This window comes from Centropristis striata, chromosome 14 (assembly GCF_030273125.1).
Source record: "Centropristis striata isolate RG_2023a ecotype Rhode Island chromosome 14, C.striata_1.0, whole genome shotgun sequence".
In the NCBI taxonomy this organism is placed as follows: Eukaryota; Metazoa; Chordata; class Actinopteri; order Perciformes; family Serranidae; genus Centropristis; species Centropristis striata.
The window spans coordinates 36920940-36946731 of NC_081530.1; the positions used below are offsets into that span (position 1 = coordinate 36920940).

Genomic DNA, 25792 nt, shown 5'->3' on the forward strand with positions numbered 1-25792 from the left:
CATAACAGAATATCAAGCAGCTCACATTAATAATAATAATCTAATAATATATAAAACACTGTTGAGAAGTTTTGACTGCAGTAAAGTAATCTGATTACTGACAACAGAAAACAACTTTGATCTGTGAAATAAAAGTTTTTATTCAGAATATATTCTCATTCTGAATCCTATTTACTGATTTTTATAATTATTTTCTTCACATATTTCTTTTTATATTTTCTCATTGTGTAAACAGGTAAAGTAACTAAAATGAATATTAATCTTTTTGTCTTCATGCGTATGAGCTGATTAACCTTTTGTTGTCTCCAGTCTGCTCTGTTCACAGCGTATGAAAACTCACGACTCTCTTACAAACACTTTATTGACAAAAACAAACAACAAGTAAATAAAACCTTTTGTTTACAGAATGAGTCTACAGCAGAATCACAGCAGGCCCCGCCCCCCAAACACCCTCCCAGACCAATCAGGAGCCAGCTACAGCCGCCAATCATGACGTCACCGAGTCACATGACAGATTCAAACCCAGTGACACATGAACACTGGAACCACCAGTCTAAATCAGGTTTAGACAGGACCGGATCACACCAGACCGGACCGGACTGGATCAAACTGATCCGGACTGAACAAGAATGAAGCGGTGAATTATTAATGACTGTGTTCTACAGTCACAGAGACTTTCACTGGTGAAACCTTCAGATCAAAGTTAGTCCAAAAATATGGAAACATCGTCTCAGTGAAAGTGTGTGTGAAGGTGTGTATGTGTGTGTTGGTGTCAGCATCAGAGAACGACAGCGTTCCTCTGTTCCAGTCCAGATTCACTCTGATCCTCTGAGGGTTCTTCTGGACTGGGAGAACAGAGACTGGATGTGATGGAGAGCATGCTCTGTATTTACCACCAGAGAACCATACTACCCAACGTCCAGACATTATGTCTCTCTTCCTCGGGGCAGACTCTGGTAACACACCCAGATACCAGCATTTACTGTCTCCAACCTGGACGTCCCAGCTGTGAGTCCCTGAGTTAAAGCCCTCAGAGCCCAGAACAGACCAGTAACCATCATCAATCCTCTCTGGATTATCAGGAAGCTGCTGTTCCTCTCCTCGTCTCAGACTGGTCAGATCTTCAGACAGGAGGAGGTTTTTACCAGCAGTGTTTGGGTCCAGAACAACAGGGCTGTAGGAGACCATGTCCTTCATCTTGTTCCAGATGTTGAAGGCCAGGTTGCCCAGGTGTTTGGCCTGGTCTATCAGAGCTCCTGAGGGCAGCTGTGGATCCTCCAGCAGGGGGCGCTGCTGGACTCTTTCCACTGCAGCCTTGTAGTTGTGCAGGAATGAGACGTGTTCAGCTCTCAGCTGGTCCTCTGTGGCTCTGACTGTGTCTGAAAGAGCTGCTATCTCTCTGCTCAGAGCCTCCATCTTCTCCTTCATCATCTGACTCTTCTGCTCCTCTTCCTCCCTCAGTGCAGCCATCCTGGCCTCCTCTTCCTCTTCTAGAAACTGGTGAAGCTTCTTAAACTGCTCCTTAATCTGCGTCTCTGTGCGTCGGGCCTGGACCTGAATGTGTTCTGCTGTTTGATCAAACTTCACTTTAACTTCTGTAAAACTCTTTAACTTCTTCTTTAAAGGTTTCAGAGTTTCCTGAAGTTCCTTCTTGAGTTGTTGTGCAGCTTCATCGATGGGTCTGAATCTGTGGTTGGAGTGTTTTTCTGAGTCTCTGCAGACGAGACACACTGGCTGCTGATGGTCCAGACAGAAGAGTTTGAGTTTCTCAGAGTGCAGACTGCAGAGAGCCTCTGAAGCTCTCTGATCTCTCTCCTGTAAGAAGGCCTCACACACGCTCTTCAAAGCAAAGTTAGGAGGTAATATTTCCTTTGAGTCTTTCCTCTTACAGACCGGACACTCTCTGGTGTCTTTCTCCGTCCACCAGCTCTGCAGACAGTCTCTACAGAAGCTGTGGTGACACGTCAGGATCACAGGATCTTTAAAGACGTCCTGACAGACCGGACAGCAGAGTTCTTCCTCTAGTCTGGACGCCATTTAGTCTCTGAGAGGAAACACACAGACAAACAGCTCAGCCACTCCCTGTTCTCTGGAACTTACTTCCTCTTTGAGTCTCTGTTGTTGTAAAACACTCGTTCAATTTGTGGTTTCCAGTGTTTCCAGTGTTCCCAGCAGCTGTCCTCTCTGTGTGACTGTAGTCTCAGTCTGTAGATTATCTTAATGTCTCTTAATGTCTCTTAATGTCTCTTAATGTCTCTCAGCGTCTCTCAGCGTCTCTCAGCGTCTCTTCCTTCACTGAAGCAGAACAAAACCCTGTTTCCTGTTTCCAGCCTGAGTCATGAGGGGCGGGGGGGTTTGTGGGCGGAGTCTCAGCTTGTCTTTCCTGCTGACGGTTGAACTGTGAAGTATTTTGTGTTTGTGGTTTGGAGGCTGTGGACCTGGTGGGGGAGGGGTTCTGAGATCTGCATCCTGTTATTTCAGTCAAAATGAATGTTCTGTATGAAATTCAGACTGTCCACGGAGAACAGTGTAAAACATGTTCTGGTGAAAGCTTTTCCCTCCCAGAGACTCCGTTAGGCTCATACTTACACTGTTCTCAGTGGGCAGTTCTAACAGGTCATTGCTGTGAAGTGACATTGAGGTGTTATTACTATCCAGGGCCAACAGAGGGCGCTAGTGTGCTGTTCTATGGTAGGAACCAGGAGGGAGAGTTCTCCAGTTAGAAGCTTGGTAACCCATCTGAGCCATGTTGGAACGTGTACAAGTTCCTCTGGAAGTAAAAGTCAGCTCAACTAAAGATGAACCGTCTCTTATTTATGGTTGTTGGGAATTAAAGGATGCCTCTTTATTAATAAATGATTCCTTGTACAGGGCGTCAAATACGTAAATAAAAGGCGTTATCATAAAGTCTACCCTCCCATAAGGATACCAGATATGTAAGGATGAACCTGAGCAACGCTTCTAAAGTGTGTTTAGATGGCTATCAGAATTATTAATAATTATCATAAATAATTATTAACTATAATAAATGACATGACTTGATTTGCTCTAAGTCATAGCTCGTTGGGGCACCATCTGTAAAACAAGAAATATAGCCAATTCACCTAAATCAGTCTCATAAAGTTACTAAAATATACATTTGGAACACTGATCAATAATTATGAATATAATTAGAATCAAATTATCATACTTATATTCAGTAGTGGTTGAAGGAATCGTGAATTCTTGTCACATAAGAGGTTGATATATCGTTCACAGTGTACAACATTAAATAGACAGCATTTGTAATCAAAAAGGTTTTTATTCTAAATAAGCAAATAAAAGCAAATTAAAGCACACATCTTTAAAATATAGAGTTCTATAAAGAGTCTAATCTGTGTGTGTGTGTGTGTGTGTGTGTGTGTGTGTGTGTGTGTGTGTGTGTGTGTGTGTGTGTGTGAATCAGTGTGTGAGCGAGTGAAGGAAGTTAGTGGTTAGTTTGTCTGTACGTCTGTGTAAAACAGGTTAACAGACAACTTCAAATGATTTAGAACAGAACAGAATAGAATAGAACAGAATAGAATAGAATAGAACAGAAGAGAAGAGAATAGAACAGAATAGAATAGAACAGAAGAGAAGAGAACAGAAGAGAAGAGAACAGAAGAGAAGAGAATAGAATAGAATAGAACAGAACAGAATAGAATAGAACAGAAGAGAAGAGAACAGAAGAGAAGAGAATAGAATAGAATAGAACAGAACAGAATAGAATAGAACAGAAGAGAATAGAACAGAATAGAATAGAACAGAAGAGAAGAGAACAGAAGAGAAGAGAATAGAATAGAATAGAACAGAACAGAATAGAATAGAACAGAAGAGAATAGAACAGAATAGAATAGAATAGAACAGAACAGAATAGAATAGAACAGAAGAGAAGAGAACAGAAGAGAAGAGAATAGAATAGAATAGAACAGAAGAGAAGAGAACAGAACAGAACAGAATAGAATAGAATAGAATAGAATAGAACAGAACAGAATAGAACAGAACAGAATAGAATAGAACAGAAGAGAAGAGAATAGAATAGAATAGAAGAGAACAGAATAGAATGCCTTTATTGTCATTATACACATGTACAATGAGATTTAAGAGCTGACTCCAGAAAGCAGTGTGACAATAAATAAAACACATAAAAATATACAATATAAACTTAAACATACACATACTTAGGCAAGTAAATGTAGATATGATGTAAAACAGGCAAGAAAGGGAGGTAAGGTGCACAGTCTTCAATTCCATCTGCCATGATGCTATTTAGTGTCCATAAATATATTGCACATTGAAGGACAATTTATTGCACAAATTATTGCACAAATTATTGCTCATTGCCAAGAAATATTGCACAGTAATAAAGTCCATATGGAAAGTCAGTGCATATGAGAGTTCAGGGTTGTTATTGCTTTTGGGAAGAAACTGTTCTTGAATCTGTTTGTTTTGGACCTGATGCACCTGTAGCGCCTCCCTGAGGGCAACAGGTCAAAGGTCAGAGCAGGGTGGAGCTGTCCTAGTGATGGTTCTGGTTCTGGTTCTGGTTCTGCTGAGGCAACAGGTCAAAGGTCAGAGCAGGGTGGAGCTGTCCTAGTGATGGTTCTGGCTCTGGTTCTGGCTCTGCTGAGGCAACAGGTCAAAGGTCAGAGCCAGGTGGAGCTGTCCTAGTGATGGTTCTGGTTCTGGTTCTGGCTCTGCTGAGGCAACAGGTCAAAGGTCAGAGCCGGGTGGAGCTGTCCTAGTGATGGTTCTGGTTCTGGTTCTGGCTCTGCTGAGGCAACAGGTCAAAGGTCAGAGCCAGGTGGAAGCTGTCCTAGTGATGGTTCTGGTTCTGGTTCTGGTTCTGCTGAGGCAACAGGTCAAAGGTCAGAGCAGGGTGGAGCTGTCCTAGTGATGGTTCTGGTTCTGGTTCTGGTTCTGCTGAGGCAACAGGTCAAAGGTCAGAGCCAGGTGGAAGCTGTCCTAGTGATGGTTCTGGTTCTGGTTCTGGTTCTGCTGAGGCAACAGGTCAAAGGTCAGAGCAGGGTGGAGCTGTCCTAGTGATGGTTCTGGTTCTGGTTCTGGCTCTGCTGAGGCAACAGGTCAAAGGTCAGAGCCAGGTGGAGCTGTCCTAGTGATGGTTCTGGTTCTGGTTCTGGCTCTGCTGAGGCAACAGGTCAAAGGTCAGAGCCAGGTGGAGCTGCCCTAGTGATGGTTCTGGTTCTGGTTCTGGCTCTGCTGAGGCAACAGGTCAAAGGTCAGAGCCAGGTGGAGCTGTCCTAGTGATGGTTCTAGTTCTGGTTCTGGCTCTGCTGAGGCAACAGGTCAAAGGTCAGAGCAGGGTGGAGCTGTCCTAGTGATGGTTCTGGTTCTGGTTCTGGCTCTGCTGAGGCAACAGGTCAAAGGTCAGAGCCAGGTGGAGCTGCCCTAGTGATGGTTCTGGTTCTGGTTCTGGCTCTGCTGAGGCAACAGGTCAAAGGTCAGAGCCAGGTGGAGCTGTCCTAGTGATGGTTCTGGTTCTGGTTCTGGCTCTGCTGAGGCAACAGGTCAAAGGTCAGAGCAGGGTGGAGCTGTCCTAGTGATGGTTCTGGTTCTGGTTCTGGCTCTGCTGAGGCAACAGGTCAAAGGTCAGAGCCAGGTGGAGCTGCCCTAGTGATGGTTCTGGTTCTGGTTCTGGTTCTGCTGAGGCAACAGGTCAAAGGTCAGAGCCAGGTGGAGCTGTCCTAGTGATGGTTCTGGTTCTGGTTCTGGCTCTGCTGAGGCAACAGGTCAAAGGTCAGAGCAGGGTGGAGCTGTCCTAGTGATGGTTCTGGTTCTGGTTCTGGCTCTGCTGAGGCAACAGGTCAAAGGTCAGAGCAGGGTGAAGCTGTCCTAGTGATGGTTCTGGTTCTGGTTCTGGCTCTGCTGAGGAAATGGGTCAAAGGTAAGAGCCGGATCCAGCTCTCTGTCTCCTTGACAACCCTCTGGAGCCTCTCTGTCTCCTTGACAACCCTCTGGAGCCTCTCTGTCACTGTGATGCGTATGTCAGCAGGCTGTGGATGGAGGAGCGGTAGAAGGTCAGCAGGCTGTGGGTGGAGGAGCGGTAGAAGGTCAGCAGGCTGTGGGTGGAGGAGCGGTAGAAGGTCAGCAGGCTGTGGGTGGAGGAGCGGTAGAAGGTCAGCAGGCTGTGGGTGGAGGAGCGGTAGAAGGTCAGCAGGCTGTGGGTGGAGGAGCGGTAGAAGGTCAGCAGGCTGTGGGTGGAGGAGCGGTAGAAGGTCAGCAGGCTGTGGGTGGAGGAGCGGTAGAAGGTCAGCAGGCTGTGGGTGGAGGAGCGGTAGAAGGTCAGCAGGCTGTGGGTGGAGGAGCGGTAGAAGGTCAGCAGGCTGTGGGTGGAGGAGCGGTAGAAGGTCAGCAGGCTGTGGGTGGAGGAGCGGTAGAAGGTCAGCAGGCTGCGGGTGGAGGAGCGGTAGAAGGTCAGCAGCAGGTTGGAGTTTAATTAGACTTCGTGAGGAGGAGAGGCGGCCAGGCTCAGTGTTGAAGCTATTACGCTGATTTATGTTTCACCCACCATATGGCTGAATTGATGATGATGATGATGATGATGATGATGATGATGATGATGATGATGATGATGATGATGATGATGTCAGTGGAGGGCGGTGACGTTATATGTAGATGTTACCTGAGCACCGGCAGGTGTGTTTTTTGACCAGAGAGCGGAAGGGCAAGCAATTTTCAACCGCATTTTGAGACAAAGCGGGTTTCTCTGTTTAAAGATGAGTTTTATTTATTTTTTCTGTTACTATTAATCAATAAAAGAACGAATTATTGTGACACAAAGAAAGAATGCGCGTTGACTGACTGACTCAGTCTGGGGTCGGTTGGGGAGGACGTCCTTTATCCAGGCACATGTGAGAGAAACGAGTCTGTCTGGGATTATTGTATTGAAAGCTGAACTTTAATCCACAAAGAGCATACCTAACCCAACAATAACAGGTATTTATAAATAACAACAACAATAACAGGTATTTATAAATAACAACAGATAACAGGTATTTATAAATAACAACAACAATAACAGGTATTTATAAATAACAACAACAATAACAGGTATTTATAAATAACAACAACAGATGACTATATATATATGAATATAAATATATATCTTTAGGTAAATATTCTGGTATTTGTTTATGCATCATGTGATAACAAATATTCAGTGTAAACTGAAAATACTTTATATTCAAATTCATATTTCTCCGTTTTTATCATTTCACGTTTTTTTTAAATCTTTTTGCATCTTCCTTTTTGGTAATTTTGTGTCTTTTTTGGTAATTTTACGTTGGAGTTTTTTTTAACGTCTCCCAGGTGAAAGTCCTGGGTTGGTTTATCCTGAAAGAATAAATAAAGTCAATAAAGTCATATATAATGTTATATAGATATAAAAAAGGAGGTTTGGCGGTTTGATCTTTGCCTTTCGCTGTGTTTTCACTTCATGACAGTTTATTTATCGTCTCTCCGAGGAGTCGCTGCTCCGTTTTCTTTCTTTGATTCGGAGGCGATTAAAGACAGAACACTCTGAAACTCCTCCCACTAACAGCTGGTTCTTGCTTCCCGCCAAAACTAACATCCCAGTTAACCCATTTAAGGCGGGAAAGCATCACCACATTTCTACCATTAAAACCTGTTGGGTTCTGTTGTGTTATTCTACCATTAAAGAGGAAACGTCGTTTTGTAGTATTTTTAGTTTTTTCCACCTATTTTCGGTCTCTTGGCCAATGAAATGCATCAGAATACATGTGGGAGTGTCGCAATGCATCATGGGACTTTTACAGAAATATGAAATCATCACCAAAAAAAGACACAAAATTACTAAAAAAAGACACAAAATGACTAAAAAAGACTTAAAAAAGACACAAAATGACTAAAAAAAGACACAAAATGAACAAAAAAGACACTAAAAGACTAAAAAAGACACAAAATGACAAAAAAGACACAAAAAGACTTAAAAAAGACACAAAATAACTAAAAAAAGACACAAAATGACCAAAAAAGACACAAAAAGACTAAAGACACAAAATGACCAAAAAAGACACAAAAAGACTAAAAAAGACACAAAATGACAAAAAAGACACAAAAAGACTTAAAAAAGAAACAAAATGACCATAAAAGACAAAATGACCAAAAAGACACAAAATGACCAAAAAATACACAAAGACTTAAAAAAGACACAAAATGACAAAAAACACACAAAAAGACTTAAAAAAGACACAAAATGACTAAAAAAGACAAAATGACCACAAAAAGACTTTAAAAAGACACAAAATGACCAAAAAATACACAAAGACTTAAAAAAGACACAAAATGACAAAAAAGACACAAAATAACTAAAAAAAGACACAAAATGACAAAAAAAGACACAAAATGACAAAAAAAGACGAAAAAATGATTAAAAAAAGACACAAAATGACTAAAAAAAGATATAAAATTACTAAAAAAAGACACAAAAAGACAAAATGAGAATCCATGAGGGAGTGTCCCAATGCATCATGGGACTTTCCCAGGAGTTATAGATCATGGTGGAGACGACTATAGCGGAGGAGCTCAGATATAACAGCTATAAGCTCTCAGATACTTTGATCTATTATTTAGTAGGAAGCGTTGACACTTGAAACCTTTTCCAGCCGTTTTAGGCCTAAATGGTTCATATGGAGATGACTCGGCCGCTCCGTCAGCTCCTCCTCCTGCTTCCTGTTTCTGAAACCAAGATGGCGACGAGCATGACGCTGAAACCGATGCTTCAAACGTCCACAAACCAGCGACACGAATGAGATCCTGTCAGATATTATCAATATACATATTTATCATTAAATCCTGTCAGATATCATCAATATTCATATTTATCATTAGATCCTGTCAGATATTATCAATATTCATATTTATCATTAGATCCTGTCAGATATTATCAATATTAATATTTATCATTAGATCCTGTCAGATATTATCAATATTCATATTTATCATTAGATCCTGTCAGATATTATCAATATTCATATTTATCATTAGATCCTGTCAGATATCATCAATAATAATAAATAAAAATAAAAATAAAATAAATTTAAAAAAGGGAATTAAATTCACAGGAGAATTAATATAAAAGAAGAAAAACAAACGTTTATCTCTAAATAATAAACAAACATTTATTTATTACATTATTTTCGGTGCATTAATGTTTACTCTGAGCTTCCTGTCGGCTTTAAAGCTTTTGTAAACAAACATTTAGAGAAAAATATAATTTTACGAGAATTAAGAAAACGTTAAACTCCGTAACCATGGCGACAGCAGCCGAGGCTCATGGGAGCTGTAGTTTTCAGAGACGGACAGAAACTTTGTTATGTTTCATTCTGTTTATTTATTATTTAAACATTTCTTCTTCTTTTGTTCTTTCAAAGAGAGAGAGAAATAAAAACAGCCCGTTTCATCTTCCGTCGTCTACAGTTGGATGAATCCGGAGTAGAAGCTGTTGGGCTGCTGCTCAGAGTTCTGGTCCGGCTGCTCTGAGTTCTGGTCCTGGTCCGGCCCCGCCCCCCCTCCGGCGGCGTGCGCCTTCAGGTGGACTTTGACGTGTCCGTTGAGCGAGCGTTTGGCCTGGAAGCTCTTCCCGCAGACCCTGCAGCTGTAGGGTTTCTCCCCGGTGTGGATCAGCATGTGTCTCTTCAGGTCCACCTCCTGCATGAAGCCCTTCCCGCACACCTGGCACAGGAAGCGGCGCTCCTTGTTGTGGAAGCGGACGTGAGTGTCCAGAGTCTGTTTCTGGGTGAAGCCCTTCCCGCAGAGCGTGCAGGAGAACGCCCTCTCCCCCGTGTGGATCTTCAGGTGCGTCTTCAGGTTGCCGCTCTGGTTGAAGCTCTTCCCGCAGAAGCTGCAGGAGTACGGTTTCTCCCCGGTGTGGATCCTCATGTGCATCTCCAGCGCCGCGTGAGCCGGGAAGCTCTTCCCGCAGACGTGGCAGGTGTTGCCGATCTCGCGGTGGGAGTGCAGGTGGGCGGCGAGGCTGGCGGGGGACTCGTACTGGTGTCCGCAGAGTCCGCAGCAGCCGTCCGGGTCCTGCAGGTGAGTCTCCACGTGCTTCACCAGCGACGTCCTCTTGTCGAAGGCGTCCCCGCACACTCTGCAGCGGAAGGACGGCGCCGACCTGCAGAAAGGGACGTCACCGTTACAGACGTTTATTATTATTTACACGATTATTATCAGAGAAATAACCACGATATTATCTCCGTTATTTTGTCACTTTTTTCTTGTAAATTTGTCACTTTTTTTATTGTAATTTTGTCACTTTTTTTGTAATTTTGTCATTTCTTTTGTTATTTTTTCACTTTTCTTGTACATTTTTTTCTTGTAAATTTGTCACTTTTTTTATTGTAATTTTGTCACTTTTTTTGTAATTTTGTCATTTCTTTTGTTATTTTTTCACTTTTCTTGTACATTTTTTTCTTGTAAATTTGTCACTTTTGTAATTTTGTCACTTTTTTCTTGTTATTTTGTCACTTTTTTCTTGTAAATTTGTCAGTTTTTTGTAATTTTGTAACTTTTGATTATTGTCAGAGAAATAATCACGATATTATCACGATTATTTTTGCATTAATTAATTTCACACTACTATGAATAAGTCAAATCACATTAACACTTATATTAGGGCTGCAACTAACGATTATTTTCATTATGGATTAATCTGTTGATCATTTAAACGATTAATGGATTAGTTGTTTGGTGAATAAAATGTATAAAAATATCAATGAGTGTTTCCAAACCACAAGATGACGTCCTCAAATCTCTTGTTTTGTCCACAAACCAAAGAGATATTCAGTTTGTCATAAAGGAACAAAGAAACCAGAAATATTCACATTGAAGAAGAATTTGGACTTATTGTCTTTAAAAAAAACTGCTCAAACCAATTATTGGATTATGAAAGTAGTTGATGATTAATTTAATAATCGATTATTGTTCGATTAATCAAATAATTGTTGCAGTTCTACTTATTGGTCTTATTTTTATTTATTTCCCTCTGTTCTCATAACAAAATAGTATAGAAACAATATAAAGTAACCAAAAACTACAAGAAAAATTATAATAATCCTCATGGGGAATGTCATACATACTAAATGTTTAAGCTATTAAAATCATTTTAATAATTGGTCTAATCTTATGTAGATAAAAATATGTATATATTATTTTGGTCCTTTAAATTATTTTTTTTGCCAAAAATAAACGAGTAATAAATGAAAGGGACATCTCATAGAGCTTTAATAGAGAAACAGACGGAGGTAATAATGATAAATGTTGACTGACTGACGACCTTTAGAAGATTACTTCACTGTTTCTGATATAAACATTAATTACACAGAGACACTCAGACTGTCTCACTCACTATGAGAAGTGTCCGGCTCTACGTACGTGATGCGGCTTCACTCGTCCCGTTGCTCTGTAGCCCAATTAATGTCGCACACAATTAATGACAAATGACACGGTGAGTATTTTCTACCAATTAATTGTTCTGTTGGTAAACATTGACATGATTATTCCAGTTTCTATTCACCTTTACGTTGTCGTACAGCACCGGCTGGTTATCCTGCAGCTGTTGAAACATGTTTGATGTGTTTCCTGTTTTAACGGCAGACCGTCATGTCCGGCTCTACGTACGTGATGCGGCTTAATTTAATCTTCAACAATAACACCTTGGTCATTTGTTGGGTAGCCAAACATTCCCACACGGATGATTTTACAGGTTCTTTCATGTTTTACCTGCTGTCACCTCCGCCTGCAGCTGCACCGACTGAAAACAAAGCAACACAAGTGGTGACACGCGTCTAGTGTCATTTTTGGATCAATTTGTGTGTTTTTTTTTCTAATCATTTTTGGTCACTTTGTGTCTTTTTTTGGTAATTATTTGTTGTTGTTTTTTTTATCATTTTGTGTCATTTTCTGGTCATTTTGAGGTTTTTTTTTTTATCATTTCGTGTCATTTTCTGGTCATTTTGTGTTTTTTTTTTATCATTTTGTGTAATTTTGTGGGGGTTTTTCTTATTTTGTTAAATTTTTTGGTCATTTTGTGTCGTTTTTAAAAAAAAATATTTTGTGTCTTTTTTGATCACTTTGTGTAAATTTTGGTCACTTTTTTTCAAAAATCATTTTGTGTCATTGGTTGGTCATTTTGTGCACGGACCGAAAACAAAACAACACAAGTGGTGACACGTGGTTGTTGTGTAACTTTATTTTCGTTCCGGGCGAGTTGCGCTGATCTACCAACATGGTTCCAGCAGAATCTTTTACTGAAATTGGCGATATATTTAGGAAACGTTACGGTGAACTAACCGTATCGTTTAACACCGCGGTTAACGGTGAAAAGGGGTAACCATGGCATCCCTACCTGCGGAACCTCTTGGGCGTGTCGGCGGCGTCCCTCTGATGAGTCGCCATGTGGCGCCGCAGGCTGCGCCACTTGCTGAACTTCTGGTCGCAGGCGCTGCAGGCGTGCACCTCCTCCTCGCCGCCGCCGTGCTCCTGCATGTGGCGCTCCAGAGACGTCATGTGGCAGAAGGCGCGGCCGCACTCTTTACATTTGAACGGTTTCTCTGCGGCGTGGACCCGCATGTGTGACGTCAGGTTCCCCTTCTGGCTGAACTTCTTCCCGCAGACGTCGCAGCTGTACGGTTTCTCTCCGGTGTGCAGGCGCACGTGCAGCTCCTGCGCCAGGATGGACTGGAAGGTTTTCCCGCAGAAGGAGCAGGTTTTACTGTTCAGCAGGTGATCCTGCAGGTGTTCCGTCAGGGCGTCGGCCGAGTCCAGGCGATCTCCGCAGAACCCGCAGCAGTGCTGGGGGTCGCTGCCGCAGACCTTCAGGACGTGTTTGAGCAGGAAGCCTTTCCCCTGCAGAGCGCGGCCGCACACCTGGCAGCCGAAGCTCCGAGCCGGACTCGAACGCCTCCTTCGGCTCCTGGCGGCGAGCGCCGGCCGGCCCCTCCTCCTCCTCCTCCTCCTCGGAAGAACCAGGGGTCTCTGTTCGCTCCAGGTTCCGTCCGGAACGCCGTCGCTGCAGGCGTCCGAGCTGCTCGGGGAGACGGGCGGCTGGTCGCCGGGCGACGGGCAGGAGGCGTCGCTAGGGGAAACGGGAGGCTGCAGGTCTTTGATCAGGATCACCTCCTGCAGAGAGTCTGAGGAGAAACCAGACCAACGCAATCAGTCAGAGTAGAACCAGAGACACTAGGAGAACCTTAAGGAACCTCACCCTGTCAGAGACACGAGGAGAACCTGAAAGAACCTCACCCTGTCAGAGACACTAGGAGAACCTGAAAGAACCTCACCCTGTCAGAGACACGAGGAGAACCTGAAAGAACCTCACCCTGTGATAGACATTAGGAGAACCTGAAAGAACCTCACCCTGTCAGAGACATCAGTAGAACCTGAAAGAACCTCACCCTGTCAGAGACACTAGTAGAACCTGAAAGAACCTCACCCTGTCAGAGACACGAGTAGAACCTGAAAGAACCTCGTCTTGTCAGAGACATTAGTAGAACCTTAAAGAACCTCACCCTGTCAGAGACACTAGGAGAACCTGAAAGAACCTAACCCTGTCAGAGACACTAGTAGAACCTTAAAGAACCTCACCCTGTCAGAGACATCAGTAGAACCTGAAAGAACCTCACCCTGTCAGAGACACTACGAGAACCTGACAGAACCTCACCCTGTCAGAGACATCAGTAGAACCTGAAAGAACCTCACCCTGTCAGAGACACTAGTAGAACCTGAAAGAACCTCACCCTGTCAGAGACACTAGGAGAACCTGAAAGAACCTAACCCTGTCAGAGACACTAGTAGAACCTTAAAGAACCTCACCCTGTCAGAGACATCAGTAGAACCTGAAAGAACCTCACCCTGTGATAGACATCAGGAGAACCTGAAAGAACCTCACCCTGTCAGAGACACTAGTAGAACCTTAAAGAACCTCACCCTGTCAGAGACACTACGAGAACCTGAAAGAACCTCACCCTGTCAGAGACACTAGTAGAACCTTAAAGAACCTCACCATGTCAGAGACACTAGTAGAACCTTAAAGAACCTCACCATGTCAGAGACATCAGTAGAACCTGAAAGAACCTCGTCTTGTCAGAGACATCAGTAGAACCTTAAAGAACCTCGTCTTGTCAGAGACACTAGTAGAACCTTAAAGAACCTTGTCTTGTCAGAGACAATAGTACAACCTTAAAGAACCTCGTCTTGTCAGAGACACTAGTAGAACCTTAAAGAACCTCACCCTGTCAGAGACACTAGTAGAACCTTAAAGAACCTTGTCTTGTCAGAGACAATAGTAGAACCTTAAAGAACCTCGTCTTGTCAGAGACATCAGTAGAACCTTAAAGAACCTCACCCTGTCAGACACATCAGTAGAACCTGAAAGAACCTCACCCTGTCAGAGACATCAGTAGAACCTGAAAGAACCTGCTTGTCAGAGACAATAGTAGAACCTCAAAGAACCTCACCCTGTCAGAGACACTAGTAGAACCTTAAAGAACCTCACCCTGTCAGAGACACTACGAGAACCTGAAAGAACCTCACGCTGTCAGAGACACTAGTAGAACCTTAAAGAACCTCTTATATAAATATATATGTTTATATATATAAACATCATATGTGGATATAGAGAAACAAACAGCTCTATTTAATAACTTTACGCTTTATTTTATTGGTGATCATTATTATTACAGGATTATTTTATTGTTATTATTATTATTATTACAGGATTATTTTATTGTTATTATTATTATTACAGGATTATTTTATTGTTATTATTATTATTACAGGATTATTTTATTGTTATTATTATTACAGGATTATTTTATTGTTATTATTATTATTATTATTATTACAACAGGATTATTTTATTGGGGTTCTGATTTGTCATCTTTTTATCTAGTTTTCAGTCTTTTAGCTTCTTTTTTATACACAAACATTTATTATTATTTTTCATAATTTATTTTGAATTCGTTATAATACTTTTGATTGAAACCTAAATAAAGACAATATAATAAATATAGGCATTATATTTTAATATAAATTTATAATATAATATAATATAATATATATATGTGTGTCTTTTTTGTCACTTTGTGTCTTTTTTTAGTAATTGTGTGTCTTTCTTTGGTCATTTTGATACTACCTCCAGCGGCCCCCAGGTAATCTGACTTTGAGACCCCTGGGCTAGATAGTGATGAAGTAAAAAAGTGAGATAAAATAATATTAAGATTACTATTACTAATAGGTCATAATGAGCATTTATTAATATGGGTTTTTTTGTAGAAATTACAGTAAAACACTGTCAGAAAAACGGCGTAAAATAGAAAAAATGAATATCACTGTTGGAGTTGCTTTTAATTACAGTAAATCAAAGAATATACATATATATATATGTTATATATATATGTATATATATATATGTTATATATATATATATGTTATATATATATATTGTTACTGTAAAAACTGTACTGTAAAAACGTCCCGTTGTTTTTACAGATAAAAACAGGCCGCCGTGGTTACCAGAATATTTCCGTAAGAAATAGAGAACATATGTCAACATCTTTACAGAACAACTTTAAAGTTGCAGATTATAGCATCCTTTACTGCTAATTTAACAGGATGATGCTGCTTTTATACTAATTATTTATGAAACATTTACATGCAGATTTTGCTTATTGTGCATTGAATACCAGTAAATTAACATCCAGTTATTATTTATTGTACACTGAATACCAGTAAAATTTACAAGTTGTTCTGTAAAGTTGTTTACATTTGTACTGTATTTTTTGCAGAATCATTCTGGTAACCACAGCTGACAGTTTTGTTCTGTAAAAGCAACAGAATTTATAAATATATATATATATATATATATATATATATATATATATATATTAGGGTTGTCAAAAGTATCGATACTCAAAAAAGTATCGATACTAGAACATTGTATCCGGACACGACACTCATTTTCAAAAGTACCGAGTATCTGAAGCTTGTTATCATAGTTGCAGTTTCTTTTTGCACAACTGTTTTTATTATAAATATTTAACCTGTGGTTCTGTTCATTTTTACATGTTGCATTTTTCTTGTTAATAAAACTATTTCTGTTAAATTTTGGGGTCTTTGTTTTTATCCTGGTGGTATCGAAAATGGTATCGAGATCGAATATTTTCCTGAGTATCGTATCGAGTTGAAAATTTTAGTATCGTGACAACCCTAAAAGAGAGACCTGGTTCATTCTGGGAGCTGTGTCACAGGGCTTTTATTTTGAAGAGGAGCGGAAGTGGTAGTCTCTGTGCGTGTCCCCGGTCCCCCCTGGTCCCCCTCCCGGTCCTCCCGGTCCCCCCCCCCCCCCCCCCCCCCCCCGGTCCCCCCGGTCCCCCCGGTCCTCCCCCCGGTCCTCACCCGCTCTGTGCAGCCGGACTTGGGGCTTGAGCACGGCATCGAGCAGCCTCCTCTGGCGGCAGACCTCCCGCTCCGACCGCTCCGCTCGCTCCTCGTACTCCGCCACGGTTTCCTCCAGCAGAGCGACGATCTCCTCCGCCGCCGCCGCGAGCCGCTCGGTGAGCAGCGACCTCAGCGCCGCTTCTCCTCCTCCTTCCTCCAGCCGCAGCAGGAGGTCTGCAGCGGCGGCGCTCATCCGCTCATGGACCGAGACCCGCAGCAGCTGCAGCCCGCACATCCTGCTGACACACCAACACACACACACACACACACACTAACACATCCTGCTGCTGCTGGGACAAAGACACTAACACACAGTAAAACACAGTAAAACACACACAGTTCCGCTCGGAGGAGGAGGAGGAGGAGGAGGAGGAGGAGCGCCCTCTGCTGGAGCGGAGGCCAGGTTCTGTGGTTCTAGCACATGGTTCTAGACCCGGGATGAGCAACCTAAATGCTGCAGGGGCCACAGTGTTTCATGTTCACTAGCACAGGGCCATACAGGAGCATCACTAACCAGATATGATGAAACTGTATTTAAATGTGTACAGTGCAGTAACTCAACATATTTCATGCTCAGACGCGTGTTTAACAGTATAAATAGGAATACAAAAGGTTTGAAGCAAATAAAAAATAAACACTTACTGTGATTTCTTTTGCATGTAGTTGTACTGAGGGCCACTTCAAGTGAGGGTGAGGGCCGTATGTGGCCCCGGGCCTCCAGTTGCCCATCCCTGTTCTAGAGGGTTCTAGAGGGTTCTAGAGGGGCTCGAAGTAAAGAAAGGGGCAGCACGTGTGCACCCAAAGCGCACCCAAAATTGTTTTAGATAACCTACAGTTTATATCCCCGGAATGCTGATTTTTATTTTTTTATATTATAATCATTATTATTATTATGTAATTATTATATAATTATTATAATTATTCTCTCTCTCTCTCTCTCTCTCCCTCTCTCTCTCGCTCTCTGTCTCTCTCTCTCTGTCTCTGTCTCTCTCACTCTCTCTCTCTCTCTCTCTCTCTCACTCTCTCTCTCTCTCTCTCTGTCTCTCTGTCTCTCTCTCTCTCTCTCCCTCTCTCTCTCTCTCCCTCTCTCTCTCGCTCTCTGTCTCTCTCTCTCTCTCTCTGTCTCTCTCTCTCTCTCTCTCTCTCTATCTCTCTCTCTCTCTCTCTCTCTGGGTACGGTAAACTAGCGTGGAGTTTTTGTAGCGCCGTTTTTTTACATCCCTATTTATTCATGTTATTTAAAAAAACAAACAAAAAACCCACTCAGAGGGACTTTTTAATACGAGGCAGAAAGAGCCCTAGGGGCCCAAGCACGCCGAGGGCCCCAGGGGCCCAAGCACGCCGAGGGCCCCAGGGGCCCAAGCACCCCGAGGGCCCCAGGGGCCCAAGCACGCCGAGGGCCCCAGGGGCCCAAGCACGCCGAGGGCCCCAGGGGCCCAAGCACCCCGAGGGCCCTCCGTGTGCACCTGCCTGATGGAGGCTAACTGTGGCGACCCGTGACTGATGATGATGCAGTGTTTAAAAACAAACAAACAAACAGACTGGAACTGTATAGATTCACTGCAGGGTTCTCAACCTGACCTTTAAGAACCTTCAGTGACACTAGTAGAACCTTAAATAAATAAGATCAATTATTTTGTTATCCAAGGACGGAAAAATTCATCCTCTGCATTTAACCCTTAAAAATCAAAACAGAGAACACACCTTAAAGAACGAAGGTTTACGTATGTAAACACGGTTTTATGAATGAAGTGAACCTGTAACCATGTGACTACAACCCTCGGGTAGGAGGCATTATACCAAATTAATCGCAGCTGTGGGTGCGCCGTCAATCACTACACCTGTGTATATATGTGAGGCGCACCTACGCACTCTCCCTCTTTCTATTGACTGGGAAGGATGCCTACCTTCACCGCCGAGTGACCTCGTATGGTTACAGGTTCACTTCATTCATAAAACCGTGTTTACATACGTAAACCGTCGTTTTATTTCATTTCAGTGAACCTGTAACCATGTGACAACTGAATACCAAATCAGTCACGAGGAGAGGGAGGTGGCACCACCTGCAGGTTAAATAAATGGTAGTTCCTACCAGAGCAGGGGCGTCCCTCTCTACCTTTAAAAAACTCCTGAAGACCCAGCTCTTCAGAGAGCATCTTCTCTCCTAGACCACATGATAAGTCTACTCCTCAAAGAATTGTCACTAGCACTAATAGCTCTTATTGCACTATACCTTGATTGTTTGCTTTTTACTCTTCCTGTAAGTCGCTTTGGATAAAAGCGTCTGCTAAATGACTAAATGTAAATACAGGACATTATGTGCACAGAGGTCATTCAGATGACATCTCAGGAAATACATTGAACACAATCTGTGTCTCTCTGGAAAATGGTGTCAACAGAAACACATGACCCAACATTACTCAATCGTACATAAGAGAGGGAAGTGACCTTATAAACAAAAACAGCCACAAACTTAATTACGTGCTGCAACCCCGAGAACAGATGAGGGGATAACAGATGAAACCAGGTTCAGACGGTAAAACCGGGCGAATGTCAATGAGGAAGACCAACCAGCTGCATGGTCAACCTCTTCCAAGGGTGCACCCCTTAACATAGCCCATGTAGTGGCAATTCCCCTAGTGGAGTGCGCCACGAGTCTTGAAGGGGGATCCACCCCGGCATGCTCATACTCAAGGGCTATGAGATCCACTATCCAATGGGCCAGACGTTGTTTTGAAACAGCCCTGCCCAATGTGGTCCCTCCATAAGACACAAACAGGCTGTCTGAAGCACGGTAGGACTTTTGTGCGGTCAACATAGAACCTGAGGGCCCTCACCGGGCACAAGTTGTGAAGCCTCTCAGCTTGGAGGAAGTATGTGGTGGTGGATGGAAGGCCTCAAGAATCAGAGGCTTGGAGACAAAAAATTTAAGCAAAACCTTAGGCTGAAAAGCTGGATTTGGCAAAAGCTGGACCATCCTGTCCCCGAACCTGAGACATGCCACGCCTACGGAGAGGGCGTTCAGCTCACTCACCCGTTTGGCCGAGGCAAGTGCCAAAAGAAAACATAGAAGACGAAGGTCAGTGCTCGACAGTGGCTCAAAAGGGGGAAGGCAAAGAGCCCCAAGGACCACCTGGAGATCCCATGGGGGTAGCAGATGCTTCTGGGGAAAACCCATCACACTTATCATGCACAGTTGAGACTGCAGCAAGATAACCCCTGATGGTAGATTCAGCCCGACCCAGCACAAAAAGGTGCTGGAGGAAGGAGAGGATGACCGAGATGTGACAAGTCAAGGGGTCTTTGTTCTCTGCACGACACCAGTCCGTAAACACTCTCCACTTACTCATATACTGCAGTTGAGTGGAGGGGGCCCGCGAGGCTTGCAAAGTCTCCATGACCCCTCCCTCCAAGCCAAGGGATGTCAGATGCTGCCGTTCAAGGGCCATACATGAAGGCTCAAACCAGGGGATTCGGGTGCCATATCTTGCCCTGCACCTGGGATAACAGGTCCAGTCTGACCGGGAGATGCCATGGGCGACCGTCCAGCATCTTGCAGATGCTTGCCATCCACGGCCTTTGTGGCCAGTTGGGTGCCACCAAGAGCACCTGGGCATGCGAACACCTGACCCTCCTGAGGAAAGCCGGCAGGAGAGGGAGTGGCGGGAATGCACAGAACTTCACCTGAGGCCATGACAGGCTCATGGCATCTGTTCCCAGGGGTCCTGGAGGCCCGTGCATTGATGACCACAGAGGACAGTGGGTGTTCTCTGATGTGGCAAAATGGTCCACCAGTGCCCGACCAAAGCGACACCAAATTTGGTCCACTATCTGTGGGTGCAGTCTCCACTCGCCAGGGTGAGGACCTCTCTGTGACAGCAGATCTGCCGCTACATTCTGAGGCCCTGGAAGATAAAAGGCTCTCAGGAACACCTTCTTGGACTGAGTCCACAGGAGAAGCTGACGCACCCTTGCATGTAGGGATGGCGACTTCAACCCGCCTTGACGGTTGATGTAAGCCACCACCGCTGTGCTGTCTGTTCGAACCAGAACCTGTCTCCCCTGTGCCACCGGGAGGAAGTGTCTCAGGGCCAAGCGAACAGCCTCCATCTCCAGGTGGTTTATATGCCACCCCTGCTGCGCTGTGCCCCAGTGCCCCCGAGCAGTCCTGCCCTCCCAGACTGCGCCCCAGCCTGATAGGGAGGCATCGGTTGTTATGGTGACCCTGCTGCCATCTGGGCCCAAGGGAACATCGTCTCGGACAGCCTGTGACCGGCTCCACCACCTGAGGACTCTGATGCCTTCCTTCGACAGGGTAAGCATCCTCCCCTTGTCTCTGGGTAGACACACATCCTGGTGTACAAACCAACGCTGGAGTGTGCGTGTGTGCAGGAGGCCCAACAACACAACTTGGGCAGCTGCTGCAAAGAGGCCCAACATCCTCTGGCACTGCCTCACCGACACTGATTTTTGGGAAATACATTTGGCGATGCACTCCCTGATTGCCCTCCTTCCCTTCAGAGTCAGGTAGGCCCTCATGGTGCTGGAGTCCAGAGTAAGGCCCAGATACTCGACTGACCTGGCTGGGGCTAGGCAGCTCTTTTCTGCATTCACATGCAGCCCGAGTATAACTAAATGTGCCAACACTGTCTCTGTATGGCTTTTCGCTAGGACCTCGGACGAAGCACATACCAGCCAGTCATCCAGATAATTTAGCACTCTGATGCCTTTCCGCCTCAGTGGAACAAGGGCAGCATCCATGCACTTGGTGAAAGTTCGAGGTGAAAGGGACAGACCAAAGGGAAGGACCTTGTACTCGAAGGGCCTGCCTCGAAAGGAGAACCTGAGGAACTTCCAGTGGTCCTGACTGACGGGAATATGAAAATAGGCGTCGCGAAGGTCCACTGTTGTGAACCAATCGCCCGGCCTTATGGCCTGAAACAATGCTCTCAACCTGAGCATCCTGAAAGGAAGCACTTTTAGATGTTTGTTTAGTTGCCTCAGATCTAAAATGGGGCGGAACCCCCCGGTCCGCTTGGGGAAGTAAGGGGAATAAAACCCCTGTCTTGCTCCCTCTGGGGACAGAGGCTGTATCGCACCTTTCCCAAATAAGGCGGAGATCTCGTCGGCCAGAATAGCAGATTGAGTTGTATCCTTCATTGGGGTTTCCAAAATCCCACGAAAGCGAGGGGGATGGACCCTGAACTGCAGACGGTACCCAAACTCCAGAGTATTCATCACCCATGGACAGGAGGTGCACTGGCGCCAAGCATCTAGCTGGGTGATGGAAAAAGCCAGCGCCAGTGGATGCGCACCGTCAGGAGTGCTGGCGGGGCTCTGCTGCCCTATAATCAGCACGTCTGCGCCTTTGCTGGACCTGCACCTGCTGTCGGGGAATCCCCTGCCGCATCTATCCGAAACCCTGTGAGGAGCCCTGCTCCATGGGACGAGTCCGCTGGGGGTTTCTATGCCTCTCCAGAGGACCCTGAGCAACAGCTCTAGATGGCCCTGGCCTAGACTGCCCAGGCCGGTGAATGGACTGCGTGCGCAGCCTGACCTTCTGGGCCTCATCCAACGCAGCCTCTGCTGTCGGCCAGAACACGTCTCCAGGGGTAATAGCAGCCTGTAGGACAGCAGCCATATCACCATCAGATAATCCGGACTGGCTCAACCACACATGCCACCGGTCCATGGTCAATTGCATTGGTTTTTGCCAACCGTGAAGCCATGGCCACAGACTGGTAAGCCTTAGCGACTAATCCATCAGTCGTGCGACACTTCTTATTGGGGTGGCGCGCAGCTCTATTGCTCGTAGGCGGAGCCCCTGCCAACAATGCAAAGGTCTTGCCCACCTTCGACACCCCATCCAGGCCATGCTCTGCAGCACCCTCTAGGATGCTAAGTACAGAGCGGGCTGCGGTTGCCTCTTTTGGGTGAGCCCAAGACTTCTGCAAACGTGCAACAAAATCAGGATACAACGGCAACAGGGCCTGTCTCTGGCGCCCGGGATCCCGGTCCAGTGCTGAGGCCTTTGGTGGTGACGACGGGGGGAGGAAGCCCAGCAGCTGCTGCTGCTCGTGTGAGCAGAGATCTAATAGAAAAATCACTGGACTCAGGACAAACCTTGCCCATTTGGGAGTTGGTGTCAAACTCCTCATCACTATAGACATCCAGCTGCCCAACGGAGCCACAGCCAGAGCTGGTGGTCTTATCCAAGTTATTTGAGGCAGAGAGAGACACCGCATCAGGATGGGGAGGCACCCCCAGAGGGGTGTCGCGTGGTAGCTCAATGAGGCGGTGCTGATTTGCAGCCATACATTCGATGGTCTTACGCATTTCCTCCAACTGCTGTTGCATAAGATCCACCCTCGGATCGTTGAAGCGGTCTGGCTCGGTCCACTTCCGCTTCTTGCTGGCCTTCTTCCCGCCAGCTGGAGCATCTGAACTCTGTGGAACTGGCTCTTGGCCAGGTGTCATGCCATCATCAGGACCACTGCAGTCCTTGTCGCCATCCAGAGACGCCATCCTTTCCGGGTAGGGAAAATGTGGCGGTCACACCAGATCTGGAAGGTTTAATACAACAAACATGGAACAATATATCCAAATTAGAGAAAAAAACAGTGAGTCCAAGCATGAACAAATTGTGCTAAGCCAATTTATCCTATTGTTTTCCATAGAAGAAAAACAACAAAACCACCACCCCAGAACGAAGGGTGGCGAGAGCTCACCAACAGCAGGTGAGCCCAGTAAATACTCACCAAGCCAGCGAGCGAGTCTGCACAAGACGCCAAACACACAGTGCGGCAGCGTGTCTCTGACAAACTCTTCTCTCTGCAATAAACAGACAAAATTCACGGCACGCCAAAGGGGTGCCAAATGCAAGGCAGCCCAACAATCGGCACGAACGCCGTGAGGAATCAGTGAATTGTGAATACTCACACACAGGTATAAGCCTTACCGACCAGGAGGATAGAAAGAGGGAGAGTGCGTGGGTGCGCCTCACATATATACACAGGTGTAGTGATTGACGGCGCACCCACAGCTGCGATTAATTTGGTATAATGCCTCCTACCCGAGGGTTGTAGTCACATGGTTACAGATTCACTGAAATGAAATAAAACCTCACTCTGTCTGATACATTAGGAGAACCTTAAAGAACCTCACTCTGTCTGATATATTAGGAGAACCTTAAAGAACTTCGTCTTGTCAGACACATCAGTAGAACCTTAAAGAACCTTGTCTTGTCAGAGACATCAGTAGAACCTTAAAGAACCTTGTCTCGTCAGACACTAGTAGAGCCTTAAAGAACCTCATCTTGTCAGAGACAGTAGTAGAACCTTAAAGAACCTCGTCTTGTCAGAGACATCAGTAGAACCTGAAAGAACCTTGTCTTGTCAGAGACATCAGTAGAACCTTAAAGAACCTCGTCTCGTCAGACACTAGTAGAGCCTTAAAGAACCTCGTCTTGTCAGAGACAATAGTAGAACCTTTAAGAACCTCGTCTTGTCAGAGACATCAGTAGAACCTTAAAGAACCTTGTCTTGTCAGAGACATCAGTAGAACCTTAAAGAACCTCGTCTCATCAGAGATACTAGTAGAACCTTAAAGAACCTCGTCTTGTCAGAGACATTAGTAGAACCTTAAAGAACCTCGTCTTGTCAGAGACACTAGTAGAACCTTAAAGAACCTCATCTTGTCAGAGACATCAGTAGAACCTTAAAGAACCTCGTCTTGTCAGTGACATTAGTAGAAACTTAAGGAATCTCGTCTTGTCAGAGACATCAGTAGAACCTTAAAGAACCTTGTCTTGTCAGAGACATCAGTAGAACCTTAAAGAACCTCGTCCTGTCAGAGACATCAGTAGAACCTTAAAGAACCTTGTCTTGTCAGAGACATCAGTAGAACCTTAAAGAACCTCGTCCTGTCAGAGACATCAGTAGAACCTTAAAGAACCTTGTCTTGTCAGAGACATCAGTAGAACCTTAAAGAACCTCGTCCTGTCAGAGACATCAGTAGAACCTTAAAGAACCTTGTCTTGTTAGAGACATCAGTAGAACCTTAAAGAACCTCGTCTTGTCGGTCATGAAAAACACGTTTTCAGAGAGAATCTTTATTTGTCGGTTCTCATGTTCTTTAACTTTTTTCACAGTTGATGTTTTTATGTTCTAATGTCGTTCCATGCAAAAACATAAAGAACCATGTTCTGTGTGGGAGTCTATGGGTTCTGGACATGCTGCTGACAGTCATGTGACTCCTGAGGAGCTGCTGTGATTGGCTGGCAGCTGGAGGTCAGTCTTTTTTCTCTTCTTCCCAGCATCCTTTGCTGCGTGGCCCCGCCCTCACTCACCGGGGGGAGGAGCCTGTTGACCTGTTTATGGCGTCAGGGGGCGGAGCCTCCTTTCCTCCCTCCTCCTCCCGGTGACATCATTGTGACGTCATCGCTGTGATGTCATCATGCAGCATGCAGCAGAGGAGGCTCCGCCCAGCAACAAGGCCTCGCCCCGCCCGGCAACAAGGCCTCGCACCGCCCGGCAACAAGGTCTCGCGCCGCCCGGCAACAAGGCTCCGCTCCGCCCCAATTCGCCGATACAGTCGGTGGTCCCGCCTCCTGACGTTACGACTTGCCCTCCTTCTCTTTATTGGTCAGCGGGGCCAAGGCGGCGTCCACCAATGAGGTGGCGGGGAACAATTTAAACCAGCCAATCACCATGTTGGACAGGTCGAGATCATCCAATAGGATCTGAGCAGCTCCCATGAAGGATTTGTGATCCATGCGGCCGTAGTCGCCCCACACGATGATCTGCACACACACCAGACATGTACTTATACACACATATACACAGAAAGTACAAAGTATTTAAAGTATTTTGAAGTATTTGAAGTATTCTCTAGTATTTGACCTGCAGGACTTTTCCTTCTGGGTTTTCTTCAAACTGCAGCTGTTGTTGGTAAAGAGGGTCCAGGGTCTTCCTCGCCAGACGGGTTCTCCTCTTCAACGCACACTTCCCGTTATCCATCAGGTACACCTTCACATAGGGAGCTACACACACACACACACACACACACACACGTCTCAGATCTATAAGGTTTTACACTAAAAGACCCTCAAATCGCCCTGACCGAGTCCTAGCGAGTCTTGGACTACAGTGTGATGGTGTGAATGAGTGTGTGGTGTTTTCACCTGGAGTGTTCTTGTTGCCTTGTTTACCCACCAGCCCGCGGGCTCGGATCACCTCCACGTCCAGACGCTCCTTCCTGTACACCATCCCGATCTGGATGTCACCTGACAGCCAAT

General features: G+C 45.0%; 4 protein-coding genes and 1 pseudogene across 4 annotated transcripts in view; all 5 read right to left on the reverse strand.

The window, feature by feature from the left end:
- LOC131985595 (zinc finger protein 791-like) overlaps window positions 1-2124 on the reverse strand; it is a 14714-nt gene extending 12590 nt beyond the window's left edge. Inside the window, exon 1 of the mRNA XM_059350789.1 lies at window positions 2101-2124. The gene's annotated coding sequence lies outside the window, so the exon portion shown is untranslated. The remainder of the gene's footprint in view (window positions 1-2100) is intronic.
- Window positions 466-2222, reverse strand: LOC131985596 (nuclear factor 7, ovary-like). Its single transcript, XM_059350790.1, has one exon. It carries the CDS (start codon window positions 2035-2037, stop codon window positions 646-648), a length of 1392 nt encoding a protein of 463 aa, XP_059206773.1. The 5' UTR covers window positions 2038-2222; the 3' UTR covers window positions 466-645.
- A 6931-nt stretch (window positions 2223-9153) lies between these two features.
- LOC131984315 (gastrula zinc finger protein XlCGF57.1-like) lies at window positions 9154-16800 on the reverse strand. Its single transcript, XM_059349176.1, has 3 exons — window positions 16456-16800; window positions 12407-13190; window positions 9154-10174 (listed from the first exon to the last, which is right to left on the reverse strand). Exons 1-3 carry the CDS (start codon window positions 16730-16732, stop codon window positions 9472-9474), a joined length of 1764 nt encoding a protein of 587 aa, XP_059205159.1. The 5' UTR covers window positions 16733-16800; the 3' UTR covers window positions 9154-9471.
- A 3121-nt stretch (window positions 16801-19921) lies between these two features.
- Window positions 19922-23022, reverse strand: LOC131984459 (uncharacterized; annotated as a pseudogene).
- A 1718-nt stretch (window positions 23023-24740) lies between these two features.
- Window positions 24741-25792, reverse strand: part of rims2b (regulating synaptic membrane exocytosis 2b) — a 50989-nt gene continuing 49937 nt past the window's right edge. Inside the window, exons 31-33 of the mRNA XM_059349544.1 lie at window positions 25679-25780; window positions 25398-25537; window positions 24741-25297 (exon numbers count right to left, since the gene is read on the reverse strand). Of these exons, the coding sequence (XP_059205527.1) occupies window positions 25112-25297; window positions 25398-25537; window positions 25679-25780 (428 nt within the window). The 3' untranslated portion in view covers window positions 24741-25111. The remainder of the gene's footprint in view (window positions 25298-25397; window positions 25538-25678; window positions 25781-25792) is intronic.